Raw genomic sequence first — 18433 nt, 5'->3', positions numbered from 1 at the left:
GTTGGTAAATGTGGCGTCAGGCAATCCACTGGTGCTGGATTTGAGTCGCTCCAGCCCCGTGAACTGCAGCTCCATCTCATCCTGCCCCTCTGAAAGTATTCTCCTGTTGGCTTGGAAGACAGAACGAAAATATGAGTATTTTCTTGTTTCACTATGGATTTAAGAGACAAACTATGAAAATATAAACAGATTGAACTAGTGGCACATTAAACACACACCATGTGTAGATTAGGGTTTTACAAATAAGTTTTATTTAGGTTTCAGCAAGTATTCTTGCCCTGGTTTTATTTTAATTTTAATTTGTTAGCTAATGGCTGTATACATTTAGATTGTATGGACCCAGTCGAGGTGAAATGATGCCCCCTATTTCCCCAGAGCATTTGGCCATGACTTAAACTTTGCACCTTTAACTGAGATGTGAGCAATGTTGGTTAAATGTGCCAACAGAAAGAGAGAAAACAACTGAATCATCAGTTTTGATATCCATATGTCCACAGAGGAGGAAGTTCATCTTGTGCTTTCAAAACAGCTCAATTATTATTCTCAGGGTCATCAAATTGGGAGAAAGAATACCCCATGAAAGGGAAGTTATGTTGTCTCTGGTACCTTAGGAGGAAATTAAAGGCATTTGGTTAAAAACACTTGCACATTTCATGTTGCATGGGAGCAGAATGATCTTGAAAGAGCTCTTGCCAATGTCTTTGCTTGTTACACTGTTATATGATCGAAGGTGAGTCTCCATAAAATAACAGCTTCACCACTGATGTAACTTTATATGTGGGACAAGGGTGAAACATAACTCACAGATAAGAGGAGGATTTGCTCTGAGCTGCAGGTTTTGCCCCCCACTTAGCCACTTTATATGATGTGCTTGACTTCTTGTCTATATTACTGTACATTTTGCTGTAGTCAAACTGGGATCAAAGGTAAAAAAAGAAAAGAAAAGATGAAGTCCTGAAACAAGTTAAGGTGATCAGATCAGTCAAAATGCCTCTGAATATACCGATGAATAATATTGATAAACTATTTTACATTGAAACACTGAAATACTGAGCTAACACTAGTGGCTCCTGGTGCCTACAATGTGTATTACATCCGTCAGTAGGAAAGCGTCAAGACACGCGATGCTGATGCTTTTGACATCCCTAGATCTTTAATTTTTATGGGTTTAAAACATACAACACACTTGGTCATTGAGATCAGAGTTAAATACTAACATATAATGAAGTAAATTCAGAGAACGTGTACACAATTTAAGATGTGAATTGAAGCTGGTGAATTGTTTAATTATTTCCACCAGGTGGCAACATATAGCCATCAATGGTGCGGAGACGGTACAAAGATGTCGTAGAATATATCATCCTGATATTTATATAATAATAATGATAATTATTATATATATATATATATATATAGTTGTATTATTATTATCCTCACCAGTGTTTTTATTATTTCAATCTGTATTATTATTATTATTATTATTATCATCATTATCATTATTATTATTATTATTATCATTATAACCATCATTATTATTATCATTATTGTTATTGTTATAATCGTTATTACCATGTGTTTTGCTGAGCCTGAGTAACACGCCCACAGTTTCCTGGAGAGGGGGCGGGGCGTCTGCGCGTCTTTTGTCCAAAACCAAAACCAGCTGCAGAACTAACATGGAGAAGTGTTGTCTGCTCTGACTATCTGACCCGCTACACGGTTCCTCATCTGGATCTTCGTCAGGTTCCTCTCTCAAACAAGGCTTCCGGGTAAGTGGTGAAACATGTAGCTTCCCCCTTTTAGTTTCTTCTGTGTTCTCCAAGCAGGCGAACCTGAGCACAACATCTCGGGACTGTCGTGTCTGCTGAGTGATGCTGCCAGCCTGTAACGTGTGTTGTGAACCGATGTTTTCAAGAGGCTATACATCCTTAAATATTCGGAGAATGTGTTCTGAGAATTAAAAGAAAAATAATTAGGGAGTGTCTGATGTGAGGATTGTTGAATCACAAGTCCTCTCTGCCTTTTCCCAACCAGTGTCAGCCTGGCAGCTTGTGTTCAGCCGGGAGATGTTTGCCACTGCCACCAACAACTTCGTGCAGGAGGTGGACCACGGAGGTCTGCTGATCCCAGTGTCCAGCCTCAACGACACCATTGCTCTTCTGACAGTGGTGGTGAAACGCAGACGTTTCTGGATGTGGCAGAAGCCCAGATACACTCCAACTGACTTTAACTTCAATGATATACTGACAGGAGACACGCCTATAAAGCCAGGTACACATCAACACACTCTGTATGCTGAGTTGTGTGTGTTTATTATTTGAAGAACACATCAAACTGAAATGTTTCCCTGTCCTCAGTTGTCACCGAGACAGATTTCATCAAATACAACGGGACCTTCGGTGACAACATCCAGGGAAACATCGAGGCAAAGTTCTCCTCCTCCAATGTGAGCCTTGAGGGTAAAGACTCCTCCAAACTCCAGTCGTCATTTGGCAGTTTAAAGAAAGAAGAAGTGGATGTGCAGAATTTGCTGCAAGTGTCCAAAGACAGGTTAGTCCCCCCCCCCCCCCCCCATTGGTTTAAGTTAAATAGGGTTGAATTGAAAGAAAAACACTGTAAATATCATCTGACATGCAGTGTGCGGTGTGTTTATCATCTGCAGACGGCAGGAATGATCTTTGTCCCACCATAAAGTTGCACGCAAAACAGCAGGCTCGCTTGAATATTAACACCCGCAAGAAAATTGCGTGTTTTAGTTTAGTCTTAAACTTTATTTTAAAGACTTCAAAATTGAGAATTCTGGGAAATACTGTCCAAAACATGACAGTATTTCCCAGTCTCATAATATCCCAAGAACGTTCCCTGTGAAACATGACACTGGTGTATTTGTGAATTCAACATGTCAGGATCCTGGATATGTCCCACGGGCTGGTCCAGCAGACGAAGGAGAAGTCCAGACGGGTTTTTGGGATCGTGAAGGAGCGTATTCTGACCACTCAGCCCTGTTCGGTCATCGAGGAGGTGCAGCAGGGAGGACAGTGTGGAGCAGCACTGAGTCTCTGCGGGCCCAAGATCCTAAAGGTACAGTACCGTATGAAACTCATATATTAAAGGAGTGGAGCGTTTGTCATTTTATCACAACCGAGAATACCTCCTTCACTGCAGTCGACCAGAGGCTCCAGGTATCATCAGTGATGTCATCCATTTAAAAATACCTCTGGTTAATATCTTTGCTTATTTCCTCCTCAGTTTGTAGCATCCTACTTTTCCTGAATAAGTTGCAGTTCTCGATTGATCTTGCTCTTTGTTAATTTAGTTGCTCTGTGTTCTTTTCATTGATGCAAAGAGGAAGAAGAAGTCTTTGTTTAGAGACACTGTTCATGTCCTAGAGGAATGAAACGTTTTCTAACATTAAATTCAAGAGCAGCCACATCCTCATGTTCACATCCTTTGGGGTCAGACACGACATGCACTACGAACTGTTATTCAGCTGTAACACATTGTTTTAACGTGGATATTTTGTTTCTTTTTGTGTCCTAATCTGTGTGTTTGGCCTCACATGTCGACGCCATTATTGCAAATCAGCGGGTTTCCTTGAAGGAGAATGGGAGCTTGAGTAAAGACAGTAACGTCACCATGGAGATTCCCATCCATACTACCCTTGCGTATGCCCTCTTAGAGCTAGAGATCAAACATGACGGGCGCTATGGTGAGAAATTATTCACGCACAATGAAGTAAACGCGACTGCATATCGGGGTAATGAAATGTAACGTTTTATTTTCCTCAGAGCTGTGTCTGATGTCAGACACCACCGGACGTTTTGAAGTAGATGGCCCTTCCAAGAGAGGACTGTTGGGCATCGTTGGAGCTCCTGACTCTGAGAAAAGCCACCTAGCACAAGGTAAAGGACTGTTTTCATGTCTGAAGCCATAAAACACGTGGCTGTAGATAGTTGTTGACGTGTTCAGAAATCTTTTTTTTACGGGCACAAAGAGCTTCTTCAGATTAGACGTCTCTTGTCTTATCACAATTGTGTGATAACTGCTTGTTGAAATGTGTTTTGACCTGTGTTATAAGGTCACTCAAGCAGGGTAGGACATTTAAAGTTTTGTTTAGGAGGCAATTTCTGCCCCCACTGACTGAAATCCAGGGGCATTTAAAAATAAATTGGGGGTACTTTTTTTAAACTTGTGAAATAATATTTAACCGTTGTTCAAAAATTATAAATATACTGATTTAGGCTGACAGTATATGAGCAATTGTCATAACAATGGCAATAATAAGACTTAGGCAGTAGTCTATAGATTCAAAGTGTTTTCTTAGATTTTTTTAACAAATAGAAAACATAAATCAGACAATCATATTACATTTTATTCTTATTTATTTGTGTTTATTTTGTATTACATTTTTTAAACAACTATTAATAATTAATATAGTTTTTTTTAATAATTCTAAATAATATATATATATATATCATTTTACATAACACCTAACTAGTACAGGCAATACAGATGAGACAGACACAACAAAGAACACAAACAAAATGCTTGTAAATTATCGAAATTATGGGGGCATTGGTTGCCTCTCTCCTAGTGATATCAGGGGCAACATTATATTTCTTATCTTAGGGGCATGTCAACTTTTATATAACAAGTGCCTGGTTCGATCTGAGTGTTTAGTGATCTGCTGCATGTACACATTTAGTCTATGGAAGTTAATGATGAGGTATATCTTTTTTTGTATTTTATTTAGAGCTGGAGCAACTGAGAGATCATTTCCAGCTGCTTTCAGCTCTTTCCACAAGGTCGTCGCTACTCCAACAAATAACAGAGGTTATGGCGGACCGAGGGGCCGTCAGTTTACTGCAGGATGTGGTAAGCGGCGACAGAGAAGTGGCGTCAACACAAAGTTATCTTCTGGAGTGAGCATTGGGAGCCTCGATAACATTGGCTTGTAAATCTCTGTCTCAGCTGGAACAGATGTGCTTTGAAAAGAAACCTGCCGTGAGCGACGTCACAGCAACAGAGTCCCAAAAACACAACATCCAAGCAATCCTCGACCTTTTCGAGCAGTCTGGTCAAGTGGCTTTCAAACCAGTCCTCTCTGCATTTCACCTCATCACCAGCGCCATGGATGGTGAGAAAGCTGGACTTATGTGAAATGTTACTTGAATTCCTCACTGTGAAAAACAAAACCTCTCCATTTAAGGTCAGAAAGAGACGTATGTGAAGTCGCAGAGTTCCCATTGCATACACAAGTCTTTAACATCTCATTTCCTCAACTCTGTTTTCTTGTATCTGGCTCTTTTCTCTTTCAGAGATGACAAACGATATTCTTTCTCTCTTGGGAACGTGCTGCAGCCTCACTGTGCTACCGGCTCTGGAGCTCCTGGTGAGTGAAGGCAGTTTTTACAAATGACAATACAAAAGCATGTTATGTGAGGTTTTTTTTGTCACGATGCATCCCATCGATTAAACTGCCTTCCATGTCCCCGTCACATCGGTTCCAGGTGCAGTGCGTATCGGGGACAGGGGAGTTGTCTCTGAGCAGCGCCGGCTTCGCTGCGCTGACGGAAGACGTTTACGAGGAGACTGAACGTCTGTTTGCCTCCTCGAATGTGTCCCTGAAGAGAGATGGAAACACAGTGACGGCAGACATAAGACACACGCCAGGAAACCTCCCTCTGGTCCTGTGTATCGCTGTCAGAGGACTCGCCTCGTTGGCCCGCTGTGATTGAACTGAAGGCCTCTCAACATCCAATCAAAACTTTAAACATCACACTAGATCAAGTGTTATCCGTCAGGGTTGTTTTCCTTCGTTTTTGGTGCAGGAGAATTTTTCACGAAGGCAATATTTCTGGAGTGTTATTATATAAATGTAATAGCGATGAAACAATGCGTAAATTAATGCGTGTAAGTCAATCGACGACAAATGGTGAAACAAATGGACAATCAATTTGTTGAGGTCATTTGAGGATGTCGCCCAAGGCTCTGGGAAAAGTGTGAGGGGCATTTCTCCCGGATTTCTAACCCAAAAAAATATTACAATCATAGAAAGGATCAACTTTATATTATGTTTCGCTGTGTAAGAAAGAGACGACAATTGTTCTTACTAAAAGTTAAGCCACATCTTCAAGCCAATTAAAACTGAATCTTAAATATACCATTTCACAACTGAATTACTTTGAAGTATAATTTTCACTACATGTTAAATTCTTGGCACCTTCTGGTGACTTCAGCATCCAGTCACACGGATATGAAAGTTAGTCTCTGAAAGAAAATGTAAGAAAAAGGCTTACCATCTTCTTTTAGGTCATAGTATCTTAAAGAAGCCTCTTGACTTCATTGCCTTCTTAAAATTAGATTTAAATGACAGATTTGTGTTTCTAATAAAGACCATGGGCTGAGTGAATATGTTCCGATGGACTGTGGGGTGTCTGTTAATTCCTGATATAGGACAAGGAATATTTAAAAGAGGGTAATTATATCCGTGTGCCAAACTTTGGTGCCAGTTCTATTAAAGTGAATGGGCCAATGTAAATCCCACAATAACTCTTTAAATCTATCTGTGGTTTCTTCTTTGACTGCAAATTGATTTAACAAAATAAAAACATTGTGATGTTGGTTGTTTTAAAAGAATAATCTAAAAGTTAAGTTTCCCTTGTTATTGTTCTCCAAACAGATCATGGTTTTATGCACACACCTTTTATCTGTTGATCTTTATTGTGCAAAACAAACTAGCCGTTTAAGTCCTGAAATTCATGTCAACTTTGGTGAGTTTTGGGGCATAATAAAGCCCCCCAAAAAGCAATTAATCTTAATTAATTCCTACAAATACAAAAGGGCCTTATTACCGCCTCTCCGTATGCCTCCACCATACCAAACATCGGGTTTCAGTTTCCAGCCATGCCGGTCATCATTTTATCTACCTCAACTGTTGTGTGAAGTCAGAATAACTACCATACAAGTTCTGGTCAAGAACAATGACCTTTGAGCACTAAATTCTGATCACTTAAACCTCGAGTTACTAGAATGTTGCGTTCCAGAGAATGGGTTTGGTCACCGTGACCTTGACCCCCAAATCTAATCAGACCAGAGAAAGGCCATAAAAACACTCGGGACAAACACGCCACCTCAGATCGTTAAACATCTTCTCTTCCAGTTTGTGTGTCGCAATCCCGTAAAAAGAGCAAAAGCAAAACAAAAGTGGATCATTAGAAAACACCAGTTATTTATTTGACATGTGAAAATACAGCTTTCCTGAATTCTTGTAAAATATACCTTTTATTTAAGTAAATATGAACTTTATTTAAAACAGTTAAGTTTTAGTAATATCACATCAAAAAGGGATGATTCACTGAGATTGAAGTACCCTGTTCAAGAGATAAACAAAGACAGCACCATATCGACGGCTCCAACAGTCAGAACTACTTACATCATCTAAATGTCGGACAAACAATCAACTCGATTAATGTAATCTGTTGTGCTTGAGTGAAAGAATTCATGGGGAAACTCTACAGAAGTCATTTTTCATCTGTACAAAAAAAACTGGCTCTCATAAGTCTCAAAGGGCCTCACAATATGATACTGTTCTTCATGAATGACCGGTTTGTCGTGACACCGAGATGATGGACTGTAAACTGGAACACTGAGGTATCGTTCTTTTCAATGAGCAAGATCCTCGTTTTCCCCCCCCGCAAAATAAATACACGTTACCTATTTTACATGCAGAGCATACGAATTAAAACCGGAAATGACACAAAAGGACATTTGCTTTTAAAATATCTTGACACGCGGGCCAGAATGTTCTCCCAATCCACATGAATAGAAAGGATTCTTTAAAAAAAAAAAAGACCGAAAAGGCCAATAAATAAGTACACTTCTTGTGCATTGGGAGTTGCATAGAGAGCTGAAAAGGAATCTGGCCGTTCAGATCAAGGTGACCGATGCAGCTTCGTGCGAGGCCGATACCCACACAGGCCGGATGTGCCCGTGGGTGCGGTTTAATTCCCCGTCCCTCAAGGTGTCCCCTTTCATCCCAAGCCTCGCAGTCCGTCCCGGAGGTCGTAAAGCATCAGTAGACCCAGCTGACGGGAACCCACTGGGGCTCGATGACCAGTCGCTCCACCGCCCCCTGCAGCGTGTCAAAGGCCTTGTCCAGATTGTCGTTGACGATCGTCAGGTCAAAGTAGTGGCTGTACGCCCGACGGATCCTGGCGCTCTCGTCCACAGTCTTCTTCAAATCGTTCTCCTGGTAGCGAGACAGATTCAGCCCATTAGGAGGAGGATGAAACGACTAGTTCAGGAGTAATAACCCCCGAACGGTTCATCATACGCATCTAAAAAACAAGAACGTACCGTGAGTAGTTTGGTGGTAAGTCCAGCATCGATCACCGCCGTGTGCATGGCTCTCAGCGTGTCCAGTTCCGGAGCGGCGATGAACACCACGAAGGGCATAAACTCAGCCGTCTTCAACACTTTCAGGGCCTGGGCACAAAATATGGCGTCACAACCAAAGACTTGGGGGGGGGGGGGGGAAACGCAGCGACACGTTGAGAGCCTCGGACTCACCTGAGGGTTGACGTCCAGGATGCAGGTGCGGCCTGCGGCCACCACTTCGTGGATGGAGTCGATCTTGGTGCCGTAGAGGTTGGCGTCGTACTCGCCGTGCTCCAGGTAGCGGTTCTCCCTGATGTCCGTCTCCATCACTTCTCGCGTCACAAAGCAGTAGTTCTGGCCGTCTCGCTCCTCTTCCCTCGGGCGTCGCGACGTGACTGGAGACGAACGGCGAGGAGACGCGTTACATGTACAGCAGAACCCGGCGCAGACAACCCAACGCCCTCTGCCGCCCGTCTCGCCCACTCACAGGGTACGGTGGTTCCGTAGCGCAGAGGGTTCATGACGGTAAGCCTGTTCTTCAGGCTCCGCCTCCCAACTCCCTGGGCTCCAATCAGAACCAGCGTTTTCCTCTGAAACGGTGGCATCTTGGCTACTTCCTCATAGATCTGCAGCTCATAACGGTCAAACTCTGTTCAAGGCAATTCACAGGCTGGATGAGAACCACGATGTTCGCTCTGCAATCGCTCCACAACATTCCTTGCAAGTACAGAAATAAGATCCGGCGGCGATGCACACCTGCGTTCTTTGAAGTGAGGTACATCAATTTCTTCTTCTTTTTCTTCGCAGTCCCACAGATCATCCCTGAGATCAATTTAAAGAAAGTATCAGATCACCACCTGGTGGTGCTAAAGCCACGATAACTTAACAAGGAGAAGAAGCAGGAGGCGTGAACGAGTCGGCGTGGGACAACAGGACGTGGACTCACCTGTGCCAGAAGAATCTCTTTTCACAAAAGCTTTCCTCTTCTCCTCCAAGAACTGACTGGGGATGAGACCAGTCGCTCCGCCAACAACTTTGCGCGCCTAATCAGAAATCAGAGCAGTTAAGAGATTAAATATTACACACAGTAAAACACACCATGTCTGAGTATCTGTCACCAACTTCTCCTCCTCATCTCTGGCAGCGTCTTGCAGGTTTCCATAATTAATCCCAGCTGTGTGCGGCTCTGGTCGGAGCAGCACCGGCCACGTCGGGAATGCATCTTCTCACCTGCCACCAGTTGGGGTCCTCCTTGTTGACCACATGCAGGATGTCTCCCTTGGAGAAGGCCAGGCCGGCCTCTTTACAGGGGGTCAAGTTGTCTGTGGCCGGATTATAGTTGAAGTGAGACTTCAGATAGACCTACAGCATCGGGGGTTAACAAGATATCAGACAATCCAACCATGAAGAGAGCAAACACACACAGGACTGAGCAACACCATGAGGAGCTATGAAACTATAATGTCACATGTAGCTGTTTAATGTTAATAAAAACAATTTGTTGGTGTCCGACTGCTCTTTAAATGTAAAAATATTAATATTATTTAAAAGTCTTCTTATTCACAACCCTTACCGTAACTGAAACCCAACAAGCACAGAAGTAAATCCTCCCTGGTACAAAGGTCACGTCTGACATAACCCTACGCACTGCTCCTCGGTGTCGGCTGTCACATGTACATTTTACTGTAAGAAAAGGAGGCGGTACTCCAGTGAGTAGAGGGGTGTGTGTGTGTGTGTGTGTGTGTGTGTGTGTCCCAGATGGTGTGACGAGTGTTATTAATAGACCCTGACTGGGCTCAATTTTCAGAAGCCTGGCATTCTGAGATCACCCCGGTCAGGCGGCTCTCCGCCAATCCCTGGAATGTACAGTTTGGCTTGTACACTTGGCAAACCAGGACGTACACATCCTGTATGTCAGTGTGTTTTTTATATTTGTTCTTATTATTACCTTCGCATTGAAAATGCGGAAGGTTATGTTTTGATCGCCGTGTATTTATTTATTTATTTGTATGCGTGTTACTCACATAACACAAAAAGTATTAAACCGAATCGCATGACATTTGGTGGGATGATTGGTTATTATCCGGGGACCATTTGATTAGATTTTGGGATCGATCGGATCAAAGGTCAAGGTCATGAAAAGGTCAACATCTTCTTTTTACCATAGCACGGTCAGTTTTTATCCAATTGGCATGCAACTAATGCCAAAATGTTCATAATTCAATGCCCAATCTTGTGATATGCGAAGGTCTGCGCTCTACCGAGTGCCCGTTCTAGTTATTATAGTGTGTTTGTACCTCTGTTGACTCGGAGAGCCCTGCAAAAACAATCCCAATGTGTCTGGCAAATGGAAAATAAAACAACCTTGAACCCTATATTCTGATGAACTTAAACGCCGATTTTCAAGATATCACTCTCGGTTGAAAGAGTTCATTAAAAAAAAAGTAGTATTCAATTGAGATGTCCCCCTGTAACAGTAATATTCCACAGGTGCATCACTGGGCAGGAACACATACAACGCCGCCTCCCTGCTCCTCACCCACCTGTGGAGGTGCCGGCGTGTCTCGGTAGCTGGGCAGCACCGTGAGTGTGACGCTCCCACTGCAGTCCCCCAGCAGCTCCTGGAGGTCATGGGGACTCTGACCGACCTCCCGGCCGTTAACCTCGCGGATGACGTCCCCCGTGTGCAGCAGGCCCTGCCTGTCGATGGAGCCGTCGTGCAGGATCCGCGCAATCACCATCTCTCCCCGCTCCACGCGGAACGTCACCCCCTGAAAGAGTTTAGTGTCATTTCATTTATTCTATTTCATGGCATAGTGTGTCTGGTTGCAGTGAGAGATGAACTCATGGCGAGTTACTGTGTAAAACCAAGTCAGACTATGCAACAAATGGTCAATAAACGAGGACATGGATAAAACCGGTCCCACGCTGCCTCTGCAGAGCCTGGCTAACTGACCAGTGGTTCCCCGGCTTTCTTCTGGATGCCAATCATCCTGACGGCATCAGCTGGCGCGAGCGAACTCGCCAACGAGGCGTTGCTGTCCGCTGCAGTCCGGGGCGTTTCATAGCACTTTGCAGCCACTTTGTCATGAGCCTCGATCAAAGACTGAGGCAGAAAAAAGAAGCACGGGAGAGAGGACAGACGGTAAAAAAAAAAATTTAAAAAGCATTGTTCACAATATCTGTACTTTACGATTTCCTCAAGGACATTTACATATTTTGTTCACGAAGACGACAATCTGTACTATGCTGTGGTTCATGGACCAAAATACAAAACACATGCATTTGTAGAAATGATAAAACCGTCCGGTTCTTACCCGAGCAGCCACAACATATACCACAGAGTCGGCTAGAGTCTTCTCCCCCTGACTTTACCCACACAGCTCAGCCTGCTATTGGCCCAACGGAATACACCCCCAAACTCCCACGCCGCAGCTCGGAAGGAATTGAGAATATAAAGGGCGACAAGGAAGCAGGACGGCTCCCACTTCACACAATATTAACCAGTTGGTTGGTGTAACATGCTCCGACATCCACTCCCAACACAAGTAGAACACGAGCTAGACCGTTCACTCGACCATTATCTGGTCCGGTCGTCTCCATTACAAACTGTGGACAAGAGGAATGAGGTCAAAGAAACCTGAAAGTGCGGCTCCTGAAGGATTTGGACGAGCTCAGCAGCGGTAGCGTCGTTTTCTGGCAGGTTGTTGAGGGAATCCAGGATCTCTGTGACCAGCTGAACATTATCCTCCCGCACAGCTTTTAACGTTACTTCTTCCAGACGCTCATGGGCCTACACACACACACAAATATATATATATATATTTTGGTTGGTATTTTTGAGCATACAGCCCTTTCCTATGTTGAAAGCAAAACACTTTCAAGTTTACCAACGTTGTCATATGTTTGGTCTTTACAAACTGACTACTGTTTCGACTTTTTGAAAAACATTGTTTCCTGGCTACTTCATGGCACAACATTGTTGGCCAGCCAACCTATTCCTTTCATGTCAAACTGTTTCCCTATACTGATTGTCGTCCCACTGACTGTCATATGCTCAAAGATAAAAATGAAAAGGATTTCACATTGAACTCCTCCACTAGTTACCCAGTGAGCAGACCGATGGCAGAGGGATCAGATGGACTCCTGACAGTCGGGTATCGCGACATTGATTGATGGGAACTCAGTTGAGAACCCATGGTGCTACGAATAAGAATGCAATGGCTTAAGTTTCGAACACCGGGGAAAAGAGATCATATGGTTAATCCGTAACTAACAAAAACCGTATATTATAAGTGTTGCTGTTCTTGAATCTACAAACTGTCACACTATAGAAGTGGACACCATCAAAATGCCACATACTTGGGATTTTATGCAAACCATGAATGTTTCCACTATCAAACTATTCCTGTGATACACAGAAGACAAAGGGAATTTAACCGTTCAATGACGCGTCTATGTCCACATTCAACATTTCTATTCGCCATGACATAACACTGCAAACTGCATAAAGGCCCATGTAGCAAGAAAAGGCTCCGTTTGTTAGAAATGAGGACAAGAGCTCGCCTTTGTGATTTCTACAGAAATCATTCTATTCATACATGTGGTCATTTAACTTCCGCATTGGAGATTTCTCCTCTTATGCAAGACATTTGTTCTCCATGATGTCAACCTCATTTAGAAATGTGAAAATCTGATTTAACTGCTGTTGCAAGAGAATGTTTTTTCTGGTCTTTAAGTTTAAGCAAAAGCATTATCAGGTTTTGATTTACACCAGGTGAAATGATTATGGGAAACGTATTACATGTGGTGTGTGTGTGTGTGTGTCGTTTTACCTTTGCGAGGGAGCGCACGATAGGGCTCTCCATGATGCCTCTGAGGAATATGAGATCAATATCTTTGGCTCCTGAGCCTGATGGCAGGTATTTGAGGTTGTCCAGTACCTGCTGCATTGCTGAAGGGAGAACAAGTGGGTTAACAGAACACACTGACTTGTACTTTATTTATTTTTTACTTGAGTTAACGCTTTGTGAATGCAGCCCGATAAGTTAGTGACCAAGCTCAGCCAGTTAAAAGTTAATTAAAAAAATTATTCTGAGCCAATGAAAACAATGTGACTATAATAAGAGCTTATAATGCAAGAGCAATAGTGAACAGTCCATCAATGGGCCAATTCAGAGAAAGTCCTCTATTTTCACTGCAGCAGCAACACACAGGCAGTCACTAAGGAAGTGTTCTACTAACAGATCTGCCTTGTAGAGAAAGAGCACAGCAAGAAACTGAAGCCTAAAATCCTGACAGCAATTATTTTCATATTCCATAATGTATTCTTTATTTGTCCGTTTGTATTCATTTCAGATTGAAACAGAAGTAAAACAGAAATAGAGTCCTTATACGAGCTGAAACATTACTCTGCAAGTACATCATGAGGCAATCTCTCTTTTGCCATGTGTGGTTATACTGTATGTCACAAAGGTTCAAATAGGAGAAGTCCAGTCAGCCGCAAACACACCCACACAACCTTCTCTGGGCAGTAGGAAGAGTACCATTCAAATGGCAATAAATGTCAAATTGTGCATACACCTGATCACAACAGGCCTTTGTAAAAGATTAGTTAGGACGTTGTCTTTAAACTTTGTATTGACAGCTTACCTTTGCCAGACTTTGCATTGGCCACCATCATGTTTAATATTTCTCAGCTCAGGACCGTGAAACTCTCTCGCCCAACTGCCTGCTTACAGAAACCAAGGCAACTGGAAGGCTGGAGAAAGTCGGGGGGGGGGACTACAAGTCAGTAGACTGTACGCCAAGAACATCATAAAATCAATTAAGCTTAACTGGCATCTACTAACATATGTTGCGGTTGAACAAATTCAGATACAGCATGGATGCATGAAACAGAAAACTAATTTGTATGTTTCCCATATGTTAGCAGAGAGAGCTGTAATGAATTGAGGGAATGACAAAGAGGGTCAATGAGTGACAAAGGATGAGTTTTCCCTTCTGACTAATGGCTGTGCCAGCCACAGAGGGAGGCCTCTGTGGACTCAGTGCAAACAAGACCTCCAAACAGAGGCAAACACAGCCTGGCCAATACCTTAGTGGGTAGGTGGACACACAGAAGTGCTTTTCCTCCCATTTAACTGAATAGACATCATGACTACGACACAAAACGTTACTCTATCTATACATTGTAAGCAAAAACAAGACACAAACTCACCTACAAACTGTCTTCAAATCATCAGTGCAGCACTCCGACACGGAGCGCCATGTTTTCTACAAAAACACTCATCTGGTAACTCCGGACTGAAGAGAAAATGTAAATAAATACCATTACTCTTCTTATATGGTGAAATTGTCGAAGAACCTAAAGACCCAACAAGGAGATAAAAGCAGCTCATGTTGGTAAGCACGGTTCCTTTTACCCCAAACTTCTTCTGATCATGTAGTATTATAGTAAATGCAGCCGCTGTGATTGGCTAAGTCAATCACATGACCTATATCTGTTTAGAGAAACTCATTACCTACCAACAAGTCAGACAAAGAGAAGCTCAGAAAGAGTAAGACTGGGAGAGCTACTTGTCTTCTGCAGATTCATAATAAAGATAAAGTAAGCCTTTCGTTGTATGAGATACTTAGACACATAGTTGAGGCCTATTTCACTGATTTACTATTAACAGTTGTTCTTACGGGTCTCCAGTTACTCACATAGGGTGGAAACGAAAGCCTGGTATATATGCTGAACATGTTTAAATCAGACTTGTTTATTACCATAAACATTTTGGAGAAGGCTACAATTCTCACCGATAAAACCATAAACAGGACAACAAATGTACAGCCACTGAACTAACCGTTTCCATGTATTACTGCTGAGGGTATTAGAATACACCAATAGCACATTAAAACATTATTTGGAAGAAAAAAAACTCTCCAAATTAGATTGGGGTTTGTTGGGTAATTGCATTTGAATAAAAAGTTTATTTAGTAACAGTAAAATGTCGACATCAGTATTTATCTTGGTGACTATTCTAAAAGCTAAGGGGTCTGTGAAATAAATCAGAAATAATATAGGACACAACGTAGTCTAATATCCGATAGGACTAATACTGTATAGAGTTTGTGAGAACTCAAAGTTAAGATACCTCTGTAAAGTATATCGCTTGCTGTACTACGTCACACTCTCTCAGCGCGTTGTTTTCATCCAGTCTTGGTGAATGGAGGAGCAGCCAGATGGGACGCGAACTCCATGAGCTCATGGAAACCGATCACAAATAGTGAGGTCGCGCTCATGTCACGGAAGGACTCCAAAGTAACTTACAGTGAAGCTGAACGAAGTCAGCCTGCAAGGAACACGATGGCTGCAGGGAAGCAAAAGCGGTTACACGCGCATGGAGGCACGCGTAACCGCTTCCTCTGTGGAGTAACTTAGCTACACATCATGTTGGCGTAAATACACAACGATCCGATGTCGTTTATCATGTGTTAAACCTCGGAGAACAGGCTGGCGTGACCTAGTTGTTGTCACGACAGTGGTGTCCGTCCCGGACCAAGTTGGTGCTCGTGTGTAGCTCCTGTGGAGGAGGCACGTTAGCGATGCTAACGATTCATAGCAAACACCAACGCGCGCTCACACGTTAACGACCAAGCCAGCGGAACCCCGTTTAACTTCGTGGCTCACCGTGTCCTTGTCGAGCAGCGCGAGCCGCCAGCTAACGCCAGGAGCTAGCCGTGACTTCATGTGGCTCAGCCGCGCGAGCTAGCGTTAGCTGGAGTTAGAAACCAGCGGGTCTCGTAAATGATGAGTTCACGGTATGCGAGTGTCTGGAGAAAAAATAAATGAATGATACGTTACCTAAGTTAACCAGTAGCACCCAGTCACTCGCGCACGTGTCTCTCCATTTCCCAGTTGGCAGATTCGCAGAGAACCTGCGCAGTAGTCACGTTAGTTCACTTGCTGGTGGTTTCCAGCGTGGCTGTCTGCGCCCCTTCGCTCAGCTCCTCGTCCAAACAGACTGTGAGGTGCTAAGGACACATGCCGTTCAAGATATCTAACTAGCTCATTGAAATGCTGCACAACTCACACATATAATGTACTTTGAACGTTACCTTTCAACAAATAAGAGTCTGTAGAGGTCAATTACACTCAGTTTCTTCAAATATTGTTTTGCCCCTAAACATACATGTGAAACGGTGTGTATGTATGTGTATATATATTTGTGATTATGTGTGTGTTTATATTTATATATACATATACATATGTGCAGGCACGTGCACAGATAGAGCCCTAGTGGTGCTCAAGCACCAGCCCTTTTGCCCTGGATGAGAAAAGTGCCCTTTTTGCTGGAGCCCACTTTTTTCATTCATCAATATTTAAGAATAAAAGTTACTCTCTTTGTCATCAAGTCCCCCCCAAATGTGTTTTAATATCCGACGGGGCATTTATTTGAGTTCTTGGGAGAATGTCGCCCTGACATGCTCCGCGACGCTCGCGAGCGCCCCCCCAGCCGTGCCCCTCCCTCCTCCTCCTCCTCCTCCTCCTCCTCCTCTACTTCCTCCTCCGCGCAGTGCTCCTCGCGCTCCTAAACGGCTGCACCTCCTTCTCCTCTGACGCGCAGCACCAGACAAACAGGTCATGACGGTGTTTGTCCCCTGACGTTGTTTTGTGATAAATCAACCACATTAGCGCTGCTGAAAACATGACGTCACAACTGGTCCGACGTTTCCTAAACAAATAAACAAACAAAAACTCACGAAATCCGTGATTTCAAAGTCTTGTCCAGCTGTTTACTGACGTTAGTTATGTTTAGAGAATAGAGAGAGGGAGAGAGAGAAGAGAGAGAGAGGAGAGAGAGAGAAAAGAGAGATAATTCTTATTCCGTTCTATTTAACAGGGGCTAGTCCAGGGGCGTCTCTAGGATTTGGATACATCTGGGGCTTAGCCAGTGCAGCTTAGATAGAAAAGTGACCCACGGCGAGCGTTGTCGACAGGGGGGGTGCGCGGATGTGTCGGCGCGAATCACGGCAGAGCGATGCGCGTTATGGGAGCGGCGGCGCTGGGCTTAGCCAGAAGAGTGAAGCAGATGAGTGGAGCAGCGAAATTTTTAGACATAGAAACACTCTCAGACAGCAGCTTGCTGTTACGTGCGCCTGCTGCCAGCCTGACTCCGCTGTTTTGGGTGAATGACGTCACGTGCGACCTGGAGGTGTTAACCACTTGTGTGCCAAATCTTTTTTTCTTTTTTTTAAAATTAACATTCGGGGCTAATTAAAAAACATCCGGGGCTTTAGCCCCGAGTGTTTTAGCCTAGGGACGCCACTGGTCTGCACACCAGCTTAGACTCAACCCTGACGACACCGAGCTACTATTCCTTCCAGGGAAAGGCTCCCACGACCTGACCACCACCTTCAACAGCTCTGTTAGCCCCGCCCCCTGACGGCCAGGCACCTCGGGGTGACACTCGACAGTCGACTCTCTGACAGCCAACAACACTGCGACAGCGTGCTCATGTAGGTCCATGCTGCACATCAGGAGAACACGGCCTCTTCTTGCTCTGGTCCAGGCTCTGGTCCAGGTTCTGGTTCTGGTCCAGGCTCTTCCCGGTGGAGTAGCATCCGCTTCACAACATTGGTTCCCGTGCTACAACGGACCGGCCCCGTCTACATCCGAATATTTGGCAATAAATGGCTTCTTGTGACTGTCATTAACCTGTTTTGCACTGAATATATGTTCAAGATGACAACAATAAAGTGCAACCTGTGAAAAACTAAGACAAAACAGTTCAAATATTTGTCATTAAAGAGTTTTACTGTGTTTTACACTGCATATCTTTTTCAAAACCACAATAACATGAAACCAAAACAAAACGAGTTCAGATATGCGAGTCATCACGTGTTATCATTATTATAGCTGCAATGAGCTTTTTAAACCGGGGTTGCAGGCTTGATACGGCCACTCTCAATGCTCATTGTTGAGCTTTTATTTTGAAAGGGAACGGCGGAAAAGCCGATCTCGGCCGTCTCGCGCAGCGTAACCCGTTAACGCCGCAACGTAAACATT

General features: G+C 43.6%; 2 protein-coding genes across 3 annotated transcripts; one reads left to right on the top strand and one right to left on the bottom strand.

Annotated features, from left to right (window-relative positions):
* The first annotated feature begins 1671 nt into the window (after positions 1 to 1671).
* gsdmeb (gasdermin Eb) lies at positions 1672 to 6651 on the top strand. Its single transcript, XM_056444047.1, has 10 exons — positions 1672 to 1766; positions 2032 to 2268; positions 2355 to 2547; positions 2904 to 3078; positions 3583 to 3706; positions 3786 to 3899; positions 4751 to 4872; positions 4969 to 5134; positions 5316 to 5389; positions 5508 to 6651. The coding sequence occupies exons 2-10, from the start codon at positions 2064 to 2066 to the stop codon at positions 5733 to 5735; spliced, it is 1401 nt and encodes a 466-aa protein (XP_056300022.1). The 5' UTR covers positions 1672 to 1766; positions 2032 to 2063; the 3' UTR covers positions 5736 to 6651.
* Positions 6652 to 7206: 555 nt separating this feature from the next.
* pals2a (protein associated with LIN7 2, MAGUK p55 family member a) lies at positions 7207 to 16441 on the bottom strand. Of its 2 annotated transcripts, none has more exons than XM_056444045.1 (14): positions 16229 to 16441; positions 14597 to 14682; positions 14029 to 14137; positions 13212 to 13330; positions 12017 to 12169; positions 11333 to 11482; positions 10920 to 11147; positions 9607 to 9738; positions 9323 to 9419; positions 9133 to 9198; positions 8864 to 9025; positions 8569 to 8771; positions 8356 to 8484; positions 7207 to 8248 (listed from the first exon to the last, which is right to left on the bottom strand). In XM_056444045.1, the coding sequence occupies exons 3-14, from the start codon at positions 14057 to 14059 to the stop codon at positions 8072 to 8074; spliced, it is 1647 nt and encodes a 548-aa protein (XP_056300020.1). In that variant the 5' UTR covers positions 14060 to 14137; positions 14597 to 14682; positions 16229 to 16441; the 3' UTR covers positions 7207 to 8071. The 2 variants fall into 2 exon arrangements, with proteins under 2 accessions (XP_056300020.1, XP_056300021.1); XM_056444046.1 differs by lacking the exon at positions 16229 to 16441 and adding an exon at positions 16055 to 16190.
* Between the last annotated feature and the right edge of the window lie 1992 nt (positions 16442 to 18433).

Source organism: Pseudoliparis swirei, chromosome 22 (genome assembly GCF_029220125.1).
Source record: "Pseudoliparis swirei isolate HS2019 ecotype Mariana Trench chromosome 22, NWPU_hadal_v1, whole genome shotgun sequence".
Lineage (NCBI taxonomy): Eukaryota > Metazoa > Chordata > Actinopteri > Perciformes > Liparidae > Pseudoliparis > Pseudoliparis swirei.
Note: the sequence above shows the minus strand (reverse complement) of the source record. Positions and strands in the feature narration are given on the sequence as shown.